We start from the raw sequence: 19,949 nt of genomic DNA on the forward strand, positions 1-19,949 counted from the left end.
TGACTCCTTCATGTTTCCCTTTTCCTTTATGACTTCTCCTTGGATTTCTAATGCCAGAACAGCAAGTATCAGCAGGCAGGGGCTTCAAGTGCCTCTATGTCTCCTGCCACACCCTCCTGTGTTGCTTTTTCCTGACCTTGCTGCTCACCTGTCTCCCACTTTCTAGGCTTTTCTTTCCTTCCAGTCTCCCCAGTCCTTGCTAAGCATTTTCTGCTTTCTTCAAACATATGTACTTGTGTTTCTGCCACAAAATGCTGTTGGCCTTTAGGGTGCCTCAAGGCTCTTTTTTGTGTATGTGTTTTTGCTGCAACATACAAAGGAACTAACCCTGTGGAATATATGCTTTTCTGTAGCTGAAGTTTTTCAGATCACCAAAATGGGTTTTCCTGATGGAGAGAATTTTTTTTATTACCAAGTAATAACTGTGTTTCAGGCCCTTTGGAGTCTTCCCTTCATGAGAGAAAGAAGCTTTACATTTTGTGTGTTTTGGGCATGTCCTGACAACCAAGCTTTCATAAATTCAAGAGGTGGACAAGCCAGAGTATGAGGAAGCTATTGGGGAATATTATTTGTTTCCTTTCCCACAAGTGTGGAGAGAGAAGTAGGTGTTTTTCTGGAACTCTCTAGCTTTCTCCATAATCCAGCGCATGTTTGCAATTTGGTCTCTGGTTCCTCTGCCCCTTCGAAATCCAGCTTGCGCTTCTGGGATTTCTCAGTCCACATACTGCTTGAGCCTGCCTTGTAGAATTTTAAGCATAACCTTGCTAGCGTGTGAAATGAGTGCAATTGTGCGGTAGTTGGAGCATTCTTTGGCACTTCCCTTCGTTGGGATTGGGATGTAGTCTGATCTTCTCCAATCCTCTGGCCACTGCTGAGTTTTCCAAACTTGCTGGCATACTAAGTGTATGGTTTTCGTTGCTGCCTCCTGTATAATGTTATGAGCCTTCATCCATAGTTCTTCAGGCACTCTGTCCACCAAATCTAAATCCTTAAAACTGTTCCTCACTTCCACAGTGTATTCATAAGGGATTTGACTTAGATTGTATCTTACTGGCCCAGTGGTTTTCCCTACTTTCTTCAGTTTAAGCTTGAATTTTGCTATAAGAAGCTGATGATCTGAGTCACAGTCAGCTCCAGATCTTGTTTTTGCGGACTTTATAGAGCTTCTCCATCTTTGGCTGCAGAGAAAATTATCAGTCTGATTTCGATGCTGCCTATCTGGTGATGTCCATGTGTAGAGTCATCTCTTGTATTGTTGGAAAAGAGTGTGATGACCAGCTTGTTCTCTTGACAGAACTCTATTAGCCTTTGCCCTGCTTCGTTTTGAACTCCAAAGCCAAACTTGCCAGTTGTTTCTTTTATCTCTTGACTCCCTGCTTTAGCATTCCAATCCCCTATAATGAGAAGAACATCCTTCTTTGGTGTCATTTCTAGAAGGTGTTGTAAGTCTTCATAGAATTGGTCAATTTCAGTTTCTTCAGCACTGGTAGTTGGTGCATAAACTTGGATTACTGTGATGTTAAAAGGTCTGCCTTGGGTTCGTATCGAGATCATTCTGTCCTTTTTGAGATTGCATCCCAGTACAGCTTTTGCCACTCTTTTGTTGACTATAAGGGGCACTCCATTTCTTTTGCGGGTTTCTTGCCCACAGTGGTAGATATGATGGTCATCCGAACTGAATTCACTCATTCCCGTCCATTTTAGTTCACTGATGCCCAGGATGTCAATATTTATTCTTGCCATCTCATTTTTGACCACATCCAATTTACCAAGGTTCATGGTTCTTACATCCCAGTTTCCTATGCAGTATCTTTCTTACAGCATTGTACTTTCCTTTCACTTCCAGGCACATCCGCAACTGAGCTACCTTTTGGCTTTGGCCCAGACGCTTCATCAGCTCTGAATCTACTTGTACTTGTCCTCTGCTCTTCCTCAGTAGCATGTTAGACGCCTTCCGACCTGAGGGGCTCATCTTCCAGTGTCATAACTTTTATATGCCTGTTGTTTTTGTCCATGGAGTTTTCTTGGCAGGGATACTGGAGTGACTTGCCGGTTCCTGCTCCAGGTGGATCACATTTAGTTAAAACTCTCCACTATGACCTGTGTGTCTTGGGTGCCCCTGCACGGCATAGCTCATAGCTTCTCTGAGTTATTCAAGCCCCTTTGCCATGACAAGGCAGTGATCCATGAAGGAGGCTACATACATAGCTTAAGTTTTTTTCTTCTTCTGTGGTGGCTGTGAGAGTCAGTGGAGATATAATTGAGTACAGTATCATGGGGATACAGCACATCTAATCTCAACCAGATGATAGGCAAGTGCTTCCTATATTTCTGCATGATGAGATGGTAATGGAAATTGTTGGTGGGAACTCTTATAGGACCAGATGGGAATGGGATTGTTAGGCTGCAAACTGTAGTCGTACTGCAGTGCTGGTCTAGAGAGCAACTTCCTGGTCTAGAGAGCAACTATCAAGTTGTGTCCAAAGCAATCCCAACAGAAAACAGTTTTGAACATCTGAAGTGTGATGAAGCCGAAAGAAGCACTTTGGGGCACAGTAGGAAGCACTTCTAAATTGAAGGTAAAATACAAAGTAGCATTGGTGTCTGGCAGTACTGAAAGGTTCCTAGAGAAGCAGAAAGCCCATTTGGAAACCTGGAGAAATTGAACAAGAGAATTCAGGACTTCAGAAATAAAACTTAAATATGATAACCCACAGTATTTCAGTGCACACTTTCTGGTTAAACTTTAGCTAAGAATCCTTTTAAGTTTATTCTGTTGATACCTTGCCTTATTCTAGAATAATAAAATTCCTTGAAACTTAACACATACCAATGAATAAGAAAAGCAGTAGAACCAACAGTAAAATCAGCAGTAAAATCAAAGGGCCAGCAATAAAATAAGCCTCACAGCATTTTTGGAGAGTAGGGAGGACTATAGACTCATGCTCTTACTCTTGGACTAATCAAAATGCACGGGAAACTGATCTTGGAGTTCTGTGAAGAGGCTGAATCTTTGCTGTCCAGATAAGGGTAGCCTGCTTTCCACTTCTCAAACTCCACTCCAATTTACTGATCACATTTCTTCTTCTTTTTCTCCCCTCCAATTTGTAATTGGTATTTTGAAGTAGTGTGCCAATTTTTCATTCTAGTCATATTCTTAATTGAATTTTGCAAAAATTGTGAGTATGTATTAACTTTACCACTTAATACTAGATTGGGCTGCTGATGCATTTTACTCACCAAAAAATTGCCTTCTGCTTCACGTGGTTACTGTCAAGTTTACACTGAAATGCAATATATCTGCTGCACATGAGCAATTTATATTTCAGTATATACTTGACATAGCTGTTGTACAGAATTCCTTGGCTTTAGGGGTCTGGGGAGGATCTTAGTGTCACTTAATGTTCTAGGCAGAAGAAAGACTTGGCAAGGGATTAAGACTTTCAACGAAGGTTGTTGCTGCTGGCAGGGATTATTTATACCCAAATAAAGAGTGATGGGAGGATCTGGCTTGTAGGTGGATCTTAACTGCTGCATTACAGCCTACTGGAGGGCAAGTGCCTTGCTTTTATCAGTTTCAGGTGGTTCAAAAGCCATCAGTTGGAGGGCCTCAAAGTGCAAGATTGGCTTAATACTTTTAAAAAGCATGCTTTCTGAATTAATGGCATGCAGTTCCTGTCATTGTCAAGTTACTTTCCACAGTGCAGCCATGAAGATTAAAAACAGATTTGGAAATAGCTGTTTTCTCAGTCACCTGAGGCAAGTAAGAACCTGCTCTAGGCTATCAGGTAAAGAATCTCCCCCCCCACACACACTTTCAGCCCATCAAGTTTCCCTAAATGGCTGCAGACTCTTATGGACCTGTATAGCTACACTTAAGGTTAACAAAAGCTGTGGCCAGGCAGAGTGTCCCTGCATTCCTTCATGGCACATTTTATATGACAAGTCTCTTCCATAATGTGTATCTGAGATTATAGGTTGTACACTGAGGTGAAGAAATCTAGGGTACATGATAGGGGATTATTGCATTAGTTTTCCTGGTTATAATGCTAGTGTCTCTGTTCCAGTTTCTAACATTCCTTTTAATACTGCATTACCTGTTACATTATGGAACTATGGATTTTCCATCAATACACAGGCAACTCCCCATTTGCGTGTGATTGGCACGCGTATGACTTCTGATGTGTGCGCCATTTTCAGCACTGCAAAGGAGTGAGGCGGAATGGAATGGGCTTACACGCGTCCTGCCAACGCATGCAGTGCCTCAGAATGCTAGCCCTGCGTAAATGGGGAGTTGCCTGTATTGCCATGTTGCCCTAAATTTCATTCACACTAGTGGGCTTGGTGTGACACAGCGCGTGCTTCTGCTGCCATGTGGGAATCCCTTGCAGTTGATTGTAGTGCCTGGAGACAGACAGTCAGGTTGTGTATCCACAGCAGGGACCAGAGGAGAAATGACCACTAGGAGGCGCACAGAGAGAAGAAATGCCATGGTGCAACAGCAAAAGCAGACTCCTTCATCTGTCCCAGCTGCAACAAAACATGTCTCTCCCTTATCACTCCACAACCACAGCAGGCGCTGTAGCTGTCCAAAGGTTTGACTTCACTCCCAAAGGCGCACTCCTTCATGGTCTCCTAAGATGGACGGATACCAACAACAACAAGCGTCTTCTGCTTCCCCATGATTCACCCATGAAAACAGGGGGGGGGGGGACGACTGTAGGCCAGAATACGCCCCAAAATCTTACCATGTTTTTCCATGTTAACGGAGTTGCAAACATATTTTTTTCTGGAAGCAGTTAACATGGACATAACTTTCACTAGATTCCACTAGATTTCCATAAGCAGCTTTTACCTCATATGAAACATAAAAGTTACAAGGTAAAGAAACATCAAGAAAAAGGAATAAAGTGCTGCATGTGAAGCTCTAGATTTGCATCTTTACATAATTTATGCATTTAATGCATTTATCAGTCAAACCAACTTACACAATTACAAATACATGTATAGTTCTTGGACTGATGGGCATGTTTTAATAGCGCTATTCTTCAAAGCCCTAGATGAAATGGAAAGCCATTAATGAGTTGGGAAGTGGGTAGAACGCCTTATGACACCATGGACTAACGGTTGCTTCAGAAGGTAAAGTTTATTCTTGGGATAGGGGACTTTAGCTATAAATACAGCAGCAAATTAAACACAGGTTTGAATTTGACCAGCTTAAATGTTCAGGGTCAGACTGGGTTCAAGTCATTCATTCAATCTGGCAGCTCTAAAGAATTTAGCATGGTTTCAAGTTCTGCTTTAGCCTGTAGGCCTTGTCAAGCAATTGTCTGAGAATCAGTTGAAGAACAGCCTGTTAGAAAGCACTTTGTTGCTTTTTTTCCAATCAGCCTGTTACACATAGCTTTTAGGATGTAATCCTATAGTGAACTTCATGGAAATTCTGAGTAGACATGCAAAGAATTGCACTGTTCACCTGTTGCTGTTTTTCCTTTTTTTTTATTTACAGAGTTAAAAATATTACAATATTTAATATTCACAAGTAACAGCTCAAATTAGTAGCTTGAAGTAAGCTACGCTTTCAGTATAAAGAGAATGAAATCCAGCTGGTTTATCTAAGCATGTGTCCTCAGAGTTGCAATAGTCAGAAAGGTTCTGCCTGCTTTTGCTTCTTGTCACTCCCACCCCTGGCATTTGGCTTCCAGGTGGTTGTCCAGAGGGGCATGTGGTGCTTGGACCAAAAAAGGTCCTCCATCATGGCCAAATTGAGCTTGGGTTTAAACCTTTAACTTTTACACTGTATCTGAGGCATGACTTGGGAGTTTCCCCTGGCAAAATCCCACTTGATGTTCCTCGCAGATTTAAAATTCCTGTCTTGTAAATCCTCCTGTGTCCATCTGATTGGCGCATACAGAGAGTGTCAGACTAGGACCTGGGAGACCTGGGTTCAAACCTTCACTCAGCCATGAAGCTCACTGGGTGACCCTGAATCAGTCACTGCCTCTCTGCCTAACCTACCTCACAAGGTAGTTGCCAGGATTAAATGAAAAGGAGGAGAAAAATGTACGCTACCTTGAGTTCTTGGGAGAAACAGTGGGATATTAATTAAATAAAGTGCCAGGAGCATGATTCTCTTTTGGTTCATATGCAGCTTGTTTCTTTTGTATGTGACCAACTTGCCCCAAAACATTCCTCAATGCCTGAGAAATTTTTATCTTTCCCATCCTGCGGTCTAATCCATGCATAGAGAGCCCTCTGCTTCTGCCTGGACGGATAACAGGTAGTCTTTCTGAAAAAGCCACCTTGGAAGTTCTGGATTTCAACTTCCTACCTAGCAATCTTTTGCCAGACCATACATTTCCCCATGTCATTGGTTCCAGTGCAACAGCTTGCTGTTCCTCACCACTGCCTGCACGCCTATCTAGATGAAACTTTTGCACAGGAACAGAAGTTGTCATGCAGCCTACCTGTTAAGCTACAGAAGATGGAGGGAGGTGGCGTAAGCCTTTTTCCATCATAGCTTTCAAGGAACAATCCTCACAACTACAGTTGTTTGGCTGACCGAAGTAGCTAGTCAGATGCCTTCAAGAGAATTACTAGTTGAGTAACAGCCCTCCCTTATTGTTTGTTCCCCAACAACTGCAATTACAAGTATAATGCTTCCAAACAAAGGACAATGAATCGGTGACAGTTACAGTCGTACCTCGGAAGTCGAATGAAATCTGTTCCAGAAGTCCATTTGACTTCCGAAATGTTCGGAAACCAAGCCACGGCTTCTGATTGGTTTCTGATTGCGCAGGCTCACTGGAAACAATAGTGGAAGCTGCACCGGACATTTGGCTTCCAAAAAAAGTTCGAAAACCGGAACACTCCCTTCTGGTTTTCAGTTGTTCAGTAGCTGAAATGTTCAATTCCCAAGGTGTTCGGGAGCCAAGGTATGACTGTACTGGTATTCAGAGAAGTAAGATGGCTAGAAAGTTTTGTTTTAGTAGATATTAAAAAATGGTGGCGTATGAAAATAAGAGAATATATTGTTTATGTATATTTAACAATATACATTGTTTAGCGTTGACTCAGATCCCTGCCTATAAAATGGGCATAAGAGTAAACGGTCTCATGTGGCCGATGAGAGAGTGAAAATCATCGCCACTCTATAAATACAGTGGTGCCTCTGGTTACCAACTTAATTTGTTCCAGAGGTCTGTTCTTAACCTGAAACAGTTCTTAACCTGAGTAGCACTTTAGCTAATGGGGCCGCCGCACTGCCACCACACGATTTCTGTTCTCACCCTGAAGTAAAGTTCTTAACGCGAGGTACTATTTCTGGGTTATTGGAGTCTGTAACCTGAAGTGTTTGTAACCCAAGGTACCACTGTACTCTATAAATACTAACTCGTAATGGAAATGTTAACTCTGTCAAACTGTTGTACCAAAACTTGCCATCAAAGTACTTGTTCAATATTGTGGCTTTGTGTGCTACTAAGACTTTATGCTACTGCCAAAACTGCAAGGGACTTTTGTCATCATTTCAGTGCAAATTGAGGTGTGGGGTTTGGGTTACTATGTTTCAGCAAGTTTAAAAAGATTATTTCAACTGTTGATTGGTGGAATGAAAGCTGGAATGTTTGGAAAAGGAAGAAATCTCAGGATTCAGTTCCTTTTTGATTTGTACTAGCTGTTCTGTGTGATGACTTGCAGTGCTACTTTTCTTGCAGAGAACAGCCATCTGTTCAGGCAAGCAGCTGTAGTTTCCTCACTTGTACAGTCTAGGGAACTGTTTTAGAAAAGCACTAGAAAAAACAGTAGATGTATCTGATAAAGAGGATAGAATGAGGGACAAGCAAATGAATTTGGCACATGTCTTCTAACGCACAACATGTAGCAGATTTTGCCTTTGTATAGTGAGTGAGAATGGAGCAATTAGTCAAGTAAGTTAGTGTGGAGTTTGCATCCATGGTGGGTTCCACACAATAAAGGCATTTTCTAGCTGTTGCTGTTCTTAGTTTTCTGGCTAAACCTAAGTAGCATCTCCAAAATACAGACTCCCTTTCCCTGGGATTGCTCTACCCTCAGACTCAAACTACATGTTCTGTAGAATTTCATGAGTCATGCCTCCATATTTTTCCTTTTAAAATTTGTAGTGACCTGAACAAGATTACCATATTTTTGCATGTATAAGACTAGGTTTTCTTCCTTTAAAATAATGTCAGAAATTAGGGGGTGTCTTATATACGAATACATCTCCCCCCCCCCTCATTTTCTTAAATCTAAGTCCTCAAAAATAGGGGGTGTCTTATACATGGGGGCATCTTATAGATGGAAAAATACGGTACATCTGAACAGAAGGCTGAAAAAGACTGCTTAACTTTTTTACCTGTAAAAGAATATCACACTCTCTAAGCTATTCACATCCTAAGGCTCTTGGTTGATGAGGAAATAGTGTTATTGTATTTTCCCCATTTGTTCCCCATTACTTTTGAAAACCAAGGTACCACTGTACTAATATTAACACATCGTCATGTTTGAAACCTGGTGGGGGAAGCATGATCAGAAGGGTGACTTAGCCAAGTTTTTGTTACATGTGTGCCACACATGTAGGTAGGCCCTTGGTGTGAAAGCTGGCATGTTCCCATTTTGGGTCTTTCTTTCAGGTATGAAATCTTATGTGGCTTTAGATAAACTGCAATATCTCAGCTTTCTCTTTACTCCTTCTGTCCTTCAAAAAGGGGTGATAATACTTAGAGGAGGGATGGAGAACCTGTGCCCTTTCAGAGGTCTGCCCCAGCCAGCATGACTCGATGGTCTGGGATCATATTAGACCTATTTGCATATCTAGCAACCAACTGATTTTTTTAGTTTTATCCCTATAAGTCACTTTGGGTATAATTCATCACTGAAAAGATTTGCTGGTGATAGTCATGATGGGAGTTGAAGGCTAACAACATCTGTGGGCCTACAGGTTCTTTGTCCTTGTCTTACAGTGTTTTAAGAATTTTTGAAACAATGTGTGAAGTGCTTTGGACTTAGCATTGCTCTATGAATACTAGTAAATACCTGTGAAGTGCTTACCTTCCCACCTGAGTTGTAAAATATTCTCCTTAGTAAAAATGCTACAGGAATTCTTGTCAATAAAATGGCTTGTGTAAAATTGGTATCTGAAGAAGTGTGCATGCACACGAAAGCTCATACCAAGAACAAACTTAGTTGGTCCATAAGGTGACTTCATATTGCCGATCCAAATGTAGAGGGAGACGTGTGACCCAGTCCTGCGCAGGCTTTGCCACCTTTAAATTGTAGAGGCGCTACAGTGCCTTGCAGGACTATACTATGAATCAGTACTAACATTTAAATTGGCTCCTGTTTGGTGTCACCAGCATGCTCAGAAATAATAATACTGAAAATGTAAGATAAGCAAGTACCTTCAGGAATAGATATTAGGAGTAACTAAAGTTCTTTAAAGGACGCAGGTGGTGCTGTGGTCTAAACCACTGAGCCTCTTGGGCTTGCCAGTCAGAAGGTTGGCGGTTTGAATCCCTGCGACGGGGTGAGCTCCTGTTGCTGGGTCCCAGCTTCTGCCAACATAGCAGTTCGAAAGCACGCCAGTGCTTCCGGCGGGAAGGTAAATGGTGTTTCTGTGTGCTGCTCTGGTTTTACCAGAAGCAGCTTAGTCATGCTGGCCACATGACCCGGAAAAACTGTCTATAGACAAACACCAGCTTCCTCGGCCTGTAAAGCGAGATGAGCGCTGCAACCCCAGAGTCGTCTGCGACTGGACTTAACTGTCAGAGGCCCTTTACCTTTTAAAGTTCTTTAAGTCTGAAAGTCACCTTTCAAGATCTTAATATGTTCAAGAGTTTCAAGAGGCATCCTGTTGTCTCACTTGTTGATCCTACCTGTCCTTCCACTTAACACCTTTCAACCATAGACACTAACCTTGCATCCTGTCCTGTGATTGCTTGCACATCCTTACTTTGAAACACCCTTGCACATGCTGCCTCCATTGATTCTTGCTCCTCCCACAATCCCTGTGTCCCATCATGTTCATTAACTTCTTCTCTTCACTTTCTTAAACTATTACAGTTGAGTTGATGTTTGAAGAGCTACATTGGGTCATCCTGTGGGTGTATGTAAAAATTTATCTTATATCGATTTATGTTGTCACTTAGTTCCCCTGTGTCTTCTGGTAGATGAAAATATGAGAAGTGCAAATTAAGCTCCAATGTATTAAAGGAGGTTTATGGATTTAGTGGATTCTAGTAAAGGCTAGAATCCTGATGAACAATCTTATGTTCATTCATGCAGTGTTTTGATGCGAAACCTGTAGCCTTAGTCAATATTCTACATAGTGTTCCCAGGGCTGGAAAACTCTTAGTGCCAGGAATTTATTATCCCCAATACATTTCTTTTAGGGTTTGCTTGTTTAAAGCATTTTGTCCCACTATTTTGCCAAAAGGTTACTAGAGCAGCTTAAATTAGTAGTAGGACATAGAATCATATAATCTTAGAGTTGGAAGGGATCCCGAGGGTCATCTAGTCCAACGCTCTGCAATGCAGGAATCTCAACTAAAGCATCCATGACAGATGGCCATCCAAGCTCTGCTTAAAAACCTCCAAGGAAGGAGAGTCCACCACCTCTCATGGGAGTCTGTTCAACTGCTGAACAGGTCTTACTGTCAGAAAGTTTTTTCAAATGTTTAGTTAGAATCTCTTTTCTTGTAACTTGAAACCATTGGTTCAAGTAACTTGTAACTTGAAGCCATTGGTTTAAGCAGGAGAAAACAAGATTGCTTCCTCTTCCATGTGATAGCCCTTAAGATATCTGAAGATGGCTATCATATGTTCTCTCAGGCTCCTCTTTTCCAGGCTAAACATACCCAGCTCCTTCAAGAACTCCTCATAAGGCTTAGTTTCCAGACCCTTTATCATGCTGGTTGCCCTCCTCTACGCATGTTCCAGCTTGTTAACAGTATTCCAGGTGTGGTGTGACCAAGGCAGAATAGAGTAGTGCTGTTACTTCCTTTGATCTGGACACTAGACTTCTGTTGATGCAGCCTAGAATAGTGTTAGCTTTTTTTGCAGCTGTAGCACACTGTTGACTTATGTTAAGCTTGTGGTCCACTAAGACTCCTAGATCCTTTTCACATGTACTGCTAGTAAGCCAGGTGTCCCCCTATCCTATATTTGTGAATCTGGTTCTTCCCGCCTAAGTGCAGAACCTTACATTTGCCCTATTGGAATTTGTTAGCTTGTGCCCAGTTCTCCAAGGTCATTTTGAATTCTGCTTCTGTCTTCTGCGGCATTAGCTACACCTCCCAGTTTGATGTCATCCTGCAAATTTGATGAGCCAGTCTCTGTTCACAGACTTATAATCTAAAAGAAGGAAAAGAGGATGGGGAAAGAAGAAAGAGAGAGACACAAATTCAGGCACCAGCTGGGATGGAAACAGTTCAGAAAGCCTGATAGTATGGCTCTCATTGGGTGACAGTTGAGAGAGGACGAAAGCCAATTGATCTCTCTGCATAGGCAATGGAAATAACCTTGTTTCACTTATCTCCTTCTCTGCAAACAGGTATAAAATTGCAAGCAGGTGTACAGTTAATTCATATCAGGTTTACTACAGAATATATTTGCTGTTACAAATTACAAGAGTCATTATCTCATGCTTATCTCTCTTAAACTGGTGAAAGGAATTACATGCTTTATACAGAGTCAGGCCACTGGTCTTTCGAGCTCAGTATTGTCTACAATGATTGACAGAGGTGCTCTAGCACTTCAGAAAGGATTTTTCTCAGGCCGCCCTGGAGATGCCTAGAATTGAACCTGGAACCTTCTGCAGGCAGCACATGTTTTCTACCACTGAGCTATATAACCGAAAATAAAGCTGATTATACATATCAAGCCAATTGTCTATCATATTTTGACAGAAACCAACCATAACCCTGAATTCTTGCATAAGTCAGCTTGTTTCCTGGCAGCATGGCAAGAGCAGTGAAGAAGTGAAGTGACTGTGATTTCAGCAGTGTGCACCTGTGCACTATGTGTTCACATTAAACACTAGTTTATTTTAATTACTGTATAGCTTTAGGGACGCCGGTGGCGCGACTGGAAGGTTGGCAGTTTGAATCCCCGCGATGGGGTGAGCTCCCATTGCTTGGTCCCTGCTCCTGCCCACCTAGCAGTTTGAAAGCGCATCAAAGTGCAAGTAGATAAATAGGTACTGCTCCGGCGGGAAGGTAAACGGCGTTTCCATGCGCTGCTCTGGCTCGGCAGAAGCGGCTTAGTCATGCTGGCCCCATGACCCGGAAGCTGTACGCCAGCTTCCTCGGCCAGTAAAGCGAGATGAGCGCCGCAACCCCAGAGTCGTCCGCAACTGGACCTAATGGTCAGGGGTCCCTTTATCTTTACCTACCTTATAGTTTTAATGTAATGTGTGAATGAGAAAGATGAGGATTGCTGAAGGGAGAGGCTAAGTTGCTTCCACGGCTAACTTTGAAACATAGCTGTGACACTATCGTGTCCCAAGGCTGAATTAAGCAGTGGGGAACCAATGAAATTACTTGTCCGTAATCTTCAAGAGAGAAAAATTATATAAAAACTATGCATTAGTGCTGAGTTACCCAGGACTTCAAAGCCTGTCAGTTTAGGATAATTAATTGGTTGATGTTCAGTTTTGGATAGGAAATAGAAACCCTATTTGGGGTGCATATGTGTGTCCCACATGGGAAAGATCCATATCTCTGTCACTTTTATATGCTGAATCTTTTATTGGTATTGAATCTCTATTGACTGCATTTTGTCATGTGTTTGTAAAGCCACCATAGCAAATTCTTTTGAAATGCGCGTTGTAAATCCATTCAGTATGTAATTTAAGAAGGATGAGTATTTGATGTGATGAAATGTGATGCTTGCACTAGGAATTTGAAATATTTGTTTAGCTATGTCAAGGGCTGCTGTCTTAAAAATATATATTTAAAAACTCTGATGATGGATTACAGGAATTTGTATCTGGTGCTTGGCATTTGACATTATTTTTTCCTGCCTTGAATATCCTCATGATGCATTTCGTACTTGTATTCAAAATATACTGCATGTTAGGTTTCTTCAAACTCCATCTAGATCTGAGCAATTTTCAGTATGGTCCTTATCTGATCATTCTCTCTCTTGTTGCCCAGGTTAGAGAAACCTTTGCTGAAATCCGATTATAAGATTTATTGGTCTTTGGAGGAACTCCCTTCTTAATGTTTGTGTGTTTCTGTCTCTCTCCAGCTGTCCCTTTCCCTCCTACGCAGCGGTTAACCCTGAAGGAAGTTTTTGAGGATGGGAAACCCAGGCTGGAGGTCTTAAGAAACCACTTGGTGAAAGAAGGGCGTCTGGAGGAGGATGCAGCGCTGAAGATAATCAATGATGGAGCCTCCATTCTGAGGCATGAGAAGACCATGATTGAAGTAGAGGCTCCAATCACAGGTCAGAGAATGCTTTATTTTGTGGCTTGTTGTTTTCTGAGGCTCATCTGGAATGACTGGCTGCTAAAGCCAGCAGGTTTCCTGTTGCATGTTCTTTCCACTGAAGTGTGCTCAAGATCAGAAAGCTTTCTATACCTCCAAGGGAAAGAAGTGTTTTTGTAGATTGGAGATTTGAGTACAGGAGCTCAGTATAATCCAACAATTTAGACTGAAGCAAAACCATGTTCCCTATTGGTTCTGTGACCTTTCTCTTCTTAGCATGTAATCCTGTCCCTCTTTTTGCTGTCCTTCCTCCCCTAGTGTGTGGTGACATTCATGGGCAGTTCTTTGACCTGATGAAGTTGTTTGAAGTTGGAGGATCACCCAATAACACACGCTACCTCTTCCTGGGAGACTACGTGGACAGAGGCTACTTCAGTATAGAGGTGACAATTCAACTGAGCCTTTGGGGATTACACTTTAAAGTTTGGGCTGAGCCTATGGAACCTTTTCTTCTTCCGCTTTGGTAGTTTAGGCAGTCTAGTACAATTACAGAGAGTTAATATGCAACAAGGCTTATCTTTAAATCAGTACAAATTTATTTTTATGTTGGTCAGGAATCATGATGGCGAAGTGGCTAGATTGCAGTGAAGGACATTATGGGTTCAGGTCTGCCAAGCCTCATTCCAAATGCTACCATGTTCCTCCCCCTTCCCACAAATAAAAATAAATTATGATGCACAAGAGCAACTGACCTGTCAGTTTGCTAAGGGCAAATAAAGTAGTCTGTGTTGAAACTTGTTTCTTTCTTTGCATGTTATTTGTATTAAAATATATAGGCCAATTTTCAACCAAAAGGTGTCTCAACTACAGAATACAATAAAAATGATAAGCTGTAGACATCTGAATACCATTATGGACTGCTTCAGTTGTGTAAAAATGTGTGATAGCTAAACAAAATAAAAGTTTACCTCTTCTGTTCTCACCTGGACATCTTTATGAGCTCTAGTTGCCCTAATGCATCTTCAGGTTAATCTGGGCTTAAACACAGTTTATTGATATTTCACTGCCTAAATGTTTCTGTGCTTTTTTGGGGTCCCACAGGCAGACAACATATATTCAGAATTCATAGTTGACTCCAGTCTGCTAAAACAATCCTACAAAAATGGATAATTAGCTAGGGAGGGGTGAGCAGAGGAGGAAACAATCACTTCACCAACTCACTTATCATTCAGATGGAAATCATACTTCTGCTCTTACTACCAGCTGGCATTCTGAAGGGTTGTACAGGAATGGATCCTTAATTGCATTCAGACTGGCTCCTACTGGGTGGGAAATTGTGATAGCCAGGGAACTATGAGGGTGTCCTAATCAACAGAGGATCCCAATGTGCCCAGATGCCTTGATCCACGTTTACAGTTTTTTAGCGTCATCTGAAGTCTGCTGTTTATCAGCTTGAATGCTGGGTCAGCAGTTCAGATGGCTGCTTGCCTTCTTTTAAAGTGGCATGTGTATGTTTGCTTTCATCCTTTGTGTTGTTCTTTTTTAAATTAAAGGGAAACATTTTTTAAAGTTGCAGAACTATTGGGAAGTAGGGGGGGGGGTCAGGTTAGTGAACTCCAGTAGTGCTAGCCATATGACAGCATTTACAGCAAGTGTTTGCAGCAAGCTTGCAGAAACATTTTTTCCCTTCCAAAGCTTGGCCCAGAAGAGGAAAATACATGTTTTGTTTTAAATGTATTGAGGATATTTCCAAACTCCCTCCCACTGCTCTACAATGATATCCCTCTTTTCACCTTAGCAATTGTGAGTGGTAAAATGAGTTAGGGGTATATTTGGGGTATTTGGTGATTGGAAAGAATTGGACTTGACCCTTAATTATTTTGGCTGCTAGCTTTCTGTTAAGTGGAGCCAGTGTGTGGCTATTACCATTGTGTGGGGTATTCCTGTCAGCTAGTATGATTAGTGGATGAGGAATTGTCTCCTACTAGTAAATGTTGCAGATCCCCTAAGTGGTTGTGATCTTTGGGTGAAATGAAGTTGGCAGGTACATGTAGGTCCCCCCCCCCCAATGTTATAGTCTCTGCTGTGACACTTGAAAATTTCCAAAGGGGATACCACATGGCAGGGCTACATAGGCGTTGTTTCACAAAGGTAGAGGAATGGATTTCGGAAGCCATTTCAATTAATGAAAGATGTAAAAGTGAAAGGGCACCAAATGGAACGGAATGGTCAGATCCAGGAAAACTGAGGAACTGGAGTTTCAGTAATCCATAGGAGGACGCAGTAAACTGTTTAACAAGGTAGCATAGTCACCTTTTCTGTTTCCATCCAATGCTTTCTTTGTCACTTCTAGGGCTAGCCATGTTTGACTCTCACAGCACAAAATAGCAAAGTGTCTTGTGGGACTTTAATGCACAACTGGGATGGCAAAAGCTTTGTAGGCCCATGAAATCTGGTCCCTGAGTGTTTGATGGTACAATTAATTTGTTAGGCTGTAACCGTACCACAAGACTCTGAGTTCTATGCATTCTGCATGAGGGAAACAGAGGATGAAGAATTACAAGACATGATCACATGTTAAAGGCCGGGATTCTGAGAATGGACCTAGTGGACCACTGCTGTAGTGTTAATTCAGGAGTTATAGTGTGGAAAAATTGTGAGGATAGAGAGGTTGCTACTTTCAGTTGTTAATAGGCTAATATTCATAATCTATCCCAACAACCTTTTGAGAAAGTTTCTCCTTTGTCGAGGAGGAATTCTGTGGAATCATGGCTCTGTTATGTTTTATGTTAATTTTTAGATTTCAGTTGCATAGTTTGAGCATTGAGGGAACAAGGATTAGCCTCCCTTGGCCGCTTCTGCTATTGATACAGAGCACATCAATGAGCAAAGACAGCCACCTCCATGTGCCATCACTCAGAATAACAGTTGGCAGCATCAAAGGGGGAGTACCAGCCCCCCACTTCCCATTTTGTATCATTTTAGTAATTACTTTATGAGATGTGGGTGGCGCTGTGGGTTAAACCACAGAGCCTAGGACTTGCAGATCAGAAGTTCGGTGGTTTGAATCCCTGCGACGGGGTGAGCTCCCGTTGCTCGGTCCCTGCTCCTGCCAACCTAGCAGTTCGAAAGCACGTCAAAGTGCAAGTAGATAAATACTGTATTTTTCGCTCTGTAGGACGCACCGGACCATAGGAGGGGGAGAACGGGGGGGGGGGGAATCTCCCCCTCTCTGCTCAGCGCCCCTTCAGTGAAGTGGCAGGAGAAATGGAGCCCATTCCATTTCTCCTCCCGCTTCGCAGAAGGGGCGCTGCGCAGAGAGGGAAAACTGTGCAGCGCCTCTCCAGCGAAGTGAAGCCTGGAGAGCAAGAGGGATCGGTGTGCACCGACCCCTCTCATTCTCCAGGCTTCAGGCGGCTATCCGCAAGCCTTCGGAGCGCTCCGAAGGCTTGCGGATAGCTGCCTGAAGCCCCTGGAGCACAGCGGGAGTTCCCTATGCTCCGGGGGCTTCAGGCGGCTTCATTGAAAGCAACGCGAAGCCTCCGGAGCGTGGGGGGAGCTCTCCCTCTGCGCTTCGGAGGCTTCACGTTGCTATCATTGAAGCCAAGGAGCCTGCATTCGCTCCATAGGACGCACACACATTTCCCCTTCATTTTTGGAGGGGGAAAAGTGTGTCCTGTAGAGCGAAAAATATAGTAGGTACTGCTCCGGCAGGAAGGTAAACGGCGTTTCCATGCGCTGCTCTGGTTCACTAGAAGCGGCTTAGTCATGCTGGCCCCATGACCCAGAAGCTGTACACCGGCTCCCTCGGCCAATAAAGCGAGATGAGCGCTGCAACCCCAGAGTCGGTCACGACTGGATCTAATGGTCGGGTCCCTTTACCTTTACCTGGTAATTACTCTATACAACTTTGATGAGGATGGGATTTAGGCTAATTGTTAACTAATGACATGTAATAACACTTAGAAAGCATCTGAAATTTTCTGTGCGATGGTCTTTATGACGCTTTAACTTCACAGGAAGCAAGAAGTTCAGCTGCCTCAAAAGCTTGCTAACTTCTTTATGATCTCATAGTTGCATTTTTTATTTTGCAGCCTGTCTTTAGCATACTAATGGAAAAGTAAGGTGTGCAGTTAATAAATATAAAAAGGTGATTGGTGACAGGCTATAGGCATTTAGCTTTATTCATTTAAATACAGTGGTACCTCAGTTCTCGAACGTACTCTGTTTCGGAAGACCGTTTGACTCCCAAAGCAGTCAAAAACTGAGGCGCAAAGAGCTGGCTGCAAGTTCAATTGGAAAAATGGAAAAACACGCAGTGGAAGCCGTTCAACTTCTGAGGAGCGTTCAAAATGGAAACAATTACTTCCGGCTTTTCGGCATTTGAAAACAGAAACGTTTTGCTTCCAAGATGCTCGAAAACCAAGGTACCACTGTATTTCTACTAGAGTTTTCCTCAATCAGCTCGAAAGGCTAACGAAACAATTTGAAGCAATTAACAATTTAGCAATTTTAAAAGTTACAGTAACAATCAACAACACCACTAAAGTAGTTGTTGGTTTGATATTTTCCTTCACTGAGCAATTAAATGCAGCAGATGTCTGAAAAGTCTGAACACTGATATCGTTGGAGTTTAAGATAAGTTCAAAATATTGGAAGAGCTGCTGTCATGTCCTTGACTCAAGTCACAGGTGGACAGTCTGAAGTTCCTGACCTCATTTGATGGAGCCCCTGAGACAGCCCTGTCCCATCAGAATTCCTACTTTCCTTTAGTTTCTTCCTCATTTTTCTTGGCTTTTTAAATAATCTCCCCTTTCTGTCTAGTTTCAGGATAATTGGAAGAGGCAGTATTATTATTATTATTATTATTATTGTTATTATTATTATTAACCATCTGGCTGGGTTTCCCCAGCCACTCTATTTAATTTGATAAAATATGTGTTGCTTTTTTTAGAACTCTCCCTAGAGCTGTCTGTGAACAAATCAGTAGGCTTCTGCCATGTGTGTGTGCATATATCACACTGATGTCAGAAAGGAATTACTTTTACTTGCTTTCTAGAACCATAGCTGTATTGGTCTGTTGAACTAAAAAAATCCTGGTATATTTGAGAGTAATCCCATATAATACGGTGATACTAACTCCTGAAGAGATCTGCATAGGATTGGGAATTGCAGTCTGAGGTAACTATGGAAAAAATTGAGGCAAGGTGGTCTGTGTATCTCATTTAGTTAATTAGCAACACATTTGCCTCCAACTCCATGAAGAATGCAGCCGTTCACAGAAAAAGATGTCCACTCTGTCGTAACTTTTAGCAACCTATAGTTTTGACTTACAGGTGTCTTCCCACTTACGCATATTCAACTTGTGTGTGATGCTGGGAAATAATTAAATAAATTGATTTAAACTCCAGAAAAGTGTGAAAATAGCAAAAATGGCACAAAAAGAGCAGGAAAACATCTTGCCTTTGTGTTTGCAGTCCCATGAGGTTTGGAGGGAGTTTTAGGAGGATTTTTTGAGATGACACCCAAACGCAAGGCATCATCATCTTCCCAGGCACTGAGAAACCCAAGAAGCAACAAGTGATTTAGAGGGTGTTCACAGGCTATTTAGATCATGTTCCCACTAAGCACGATTTCACATATGTGCACGGTACCTGGGAACGTAACCCCCACCTGTACGCTTGCGCTTTGTTGAAATTAATGTACACTCTTCAGGCATTAGCAATCCAGTGTATGAAGAACATGAAGGAGGCCTTGAGGACAAGCAGGATAGCTCTGCTCTCAAGTCACAGAGGGCAACACCTTGAAGTGAGGAGTGTCTGGTATCCCTTGAGGCTACCTGCATGTTTTGGAACACTGATTTTCCAGAGTTTTAAAATGCACAGGGAACCTCCATGGATGGCAGGAAGCTTTCCTGGTGGCGCTTTCCACAAGTGAAGATTGACAACAGGACAGAGACAGTGCTAGCACACTTGTCCTCACTGACTTTCCTCAGAATTTCTCTCAGATCTCAGATTTTAGAATGTTGTATTATTTTATTGTTGTTAGCAGCCCTGAGCCCGGCTTCGGCTGGGGAGGGTGGGATATAAATAAATTGTTGTTGTTGTTGTTGTTGTTGTTATTAATTTGCCTCAAATTTTGTTTTATGCACAATTTCATTGGCAACACCATTTGTGACTTTTAGAACTTTTTTTTTTTTTAAGAATTGAAAGCTGGAATTCTTAAGATTCAAAGGGAGCTGTAGGCTTCACAAAGGTCCTCTGAGGAAACCTTCATGTTTCTTACCTCTGTATTTAGTGAGAGAAGGTGGCTTTAAGGAGCTGCTAGGAACTTTGGAGGGGTGGTGGTGAGGGAGATAAAATTGTGCTGAGCTGTTGGGATTTGTGGAGGGGGTGGAGATGATTGTGCTGAGATGATTGTTTGAAGTGCCACTTGGAAATTATATGCAGTATGGTACAAGGAAATATTACAGGGACATGCTGCACAAACTAGTATTTGGAATCC

At 42.3% G+C, this 19,949-nt stretch overlaps 1 protein-coding gene across 4 annotated transcripts in view; it reads left to right on the forward strand.

Moving 5' to 3' along the window:
- PPP3CC (protein phosphatase 3 catalytic subunit gamma) overlaps positions 1-19,949 on the forward strand; it is a 69,667-nt gene that overhangs the window by 20,417 nt on the left and 29,301 nt on the right. For all 4 annotated transcript variants that reach the window (XM_081843912.1, XM_081843911.1, XM_081843913.1 and 1 more), the window contains exons 2-3: positions 13,267-13,464; positions 13,764-13,888. In XM_081843912.1, the coding sequence (XP_081700038.1) occupies positions 13,267-13,464; positions 13,764-13,888 (323 nt within the window). The remainder of the gene's footprint in view (positions 1-13,266; positions 13,465-13,763; positions 13,889-19,949) is intronic.

Source organism: Podarcis erhardii (assembly GCF_964252035.2).
Source record: "Podarcis erhardii genome assembly, chromosome: 16".
In the NCBI taxonomy this organism is placed as follows: Eukaryota; Metazoa; Chordata; class Lepidosauria; order Squamata; family Lacertidae; genus Podarcis; species Podarcis erhardii.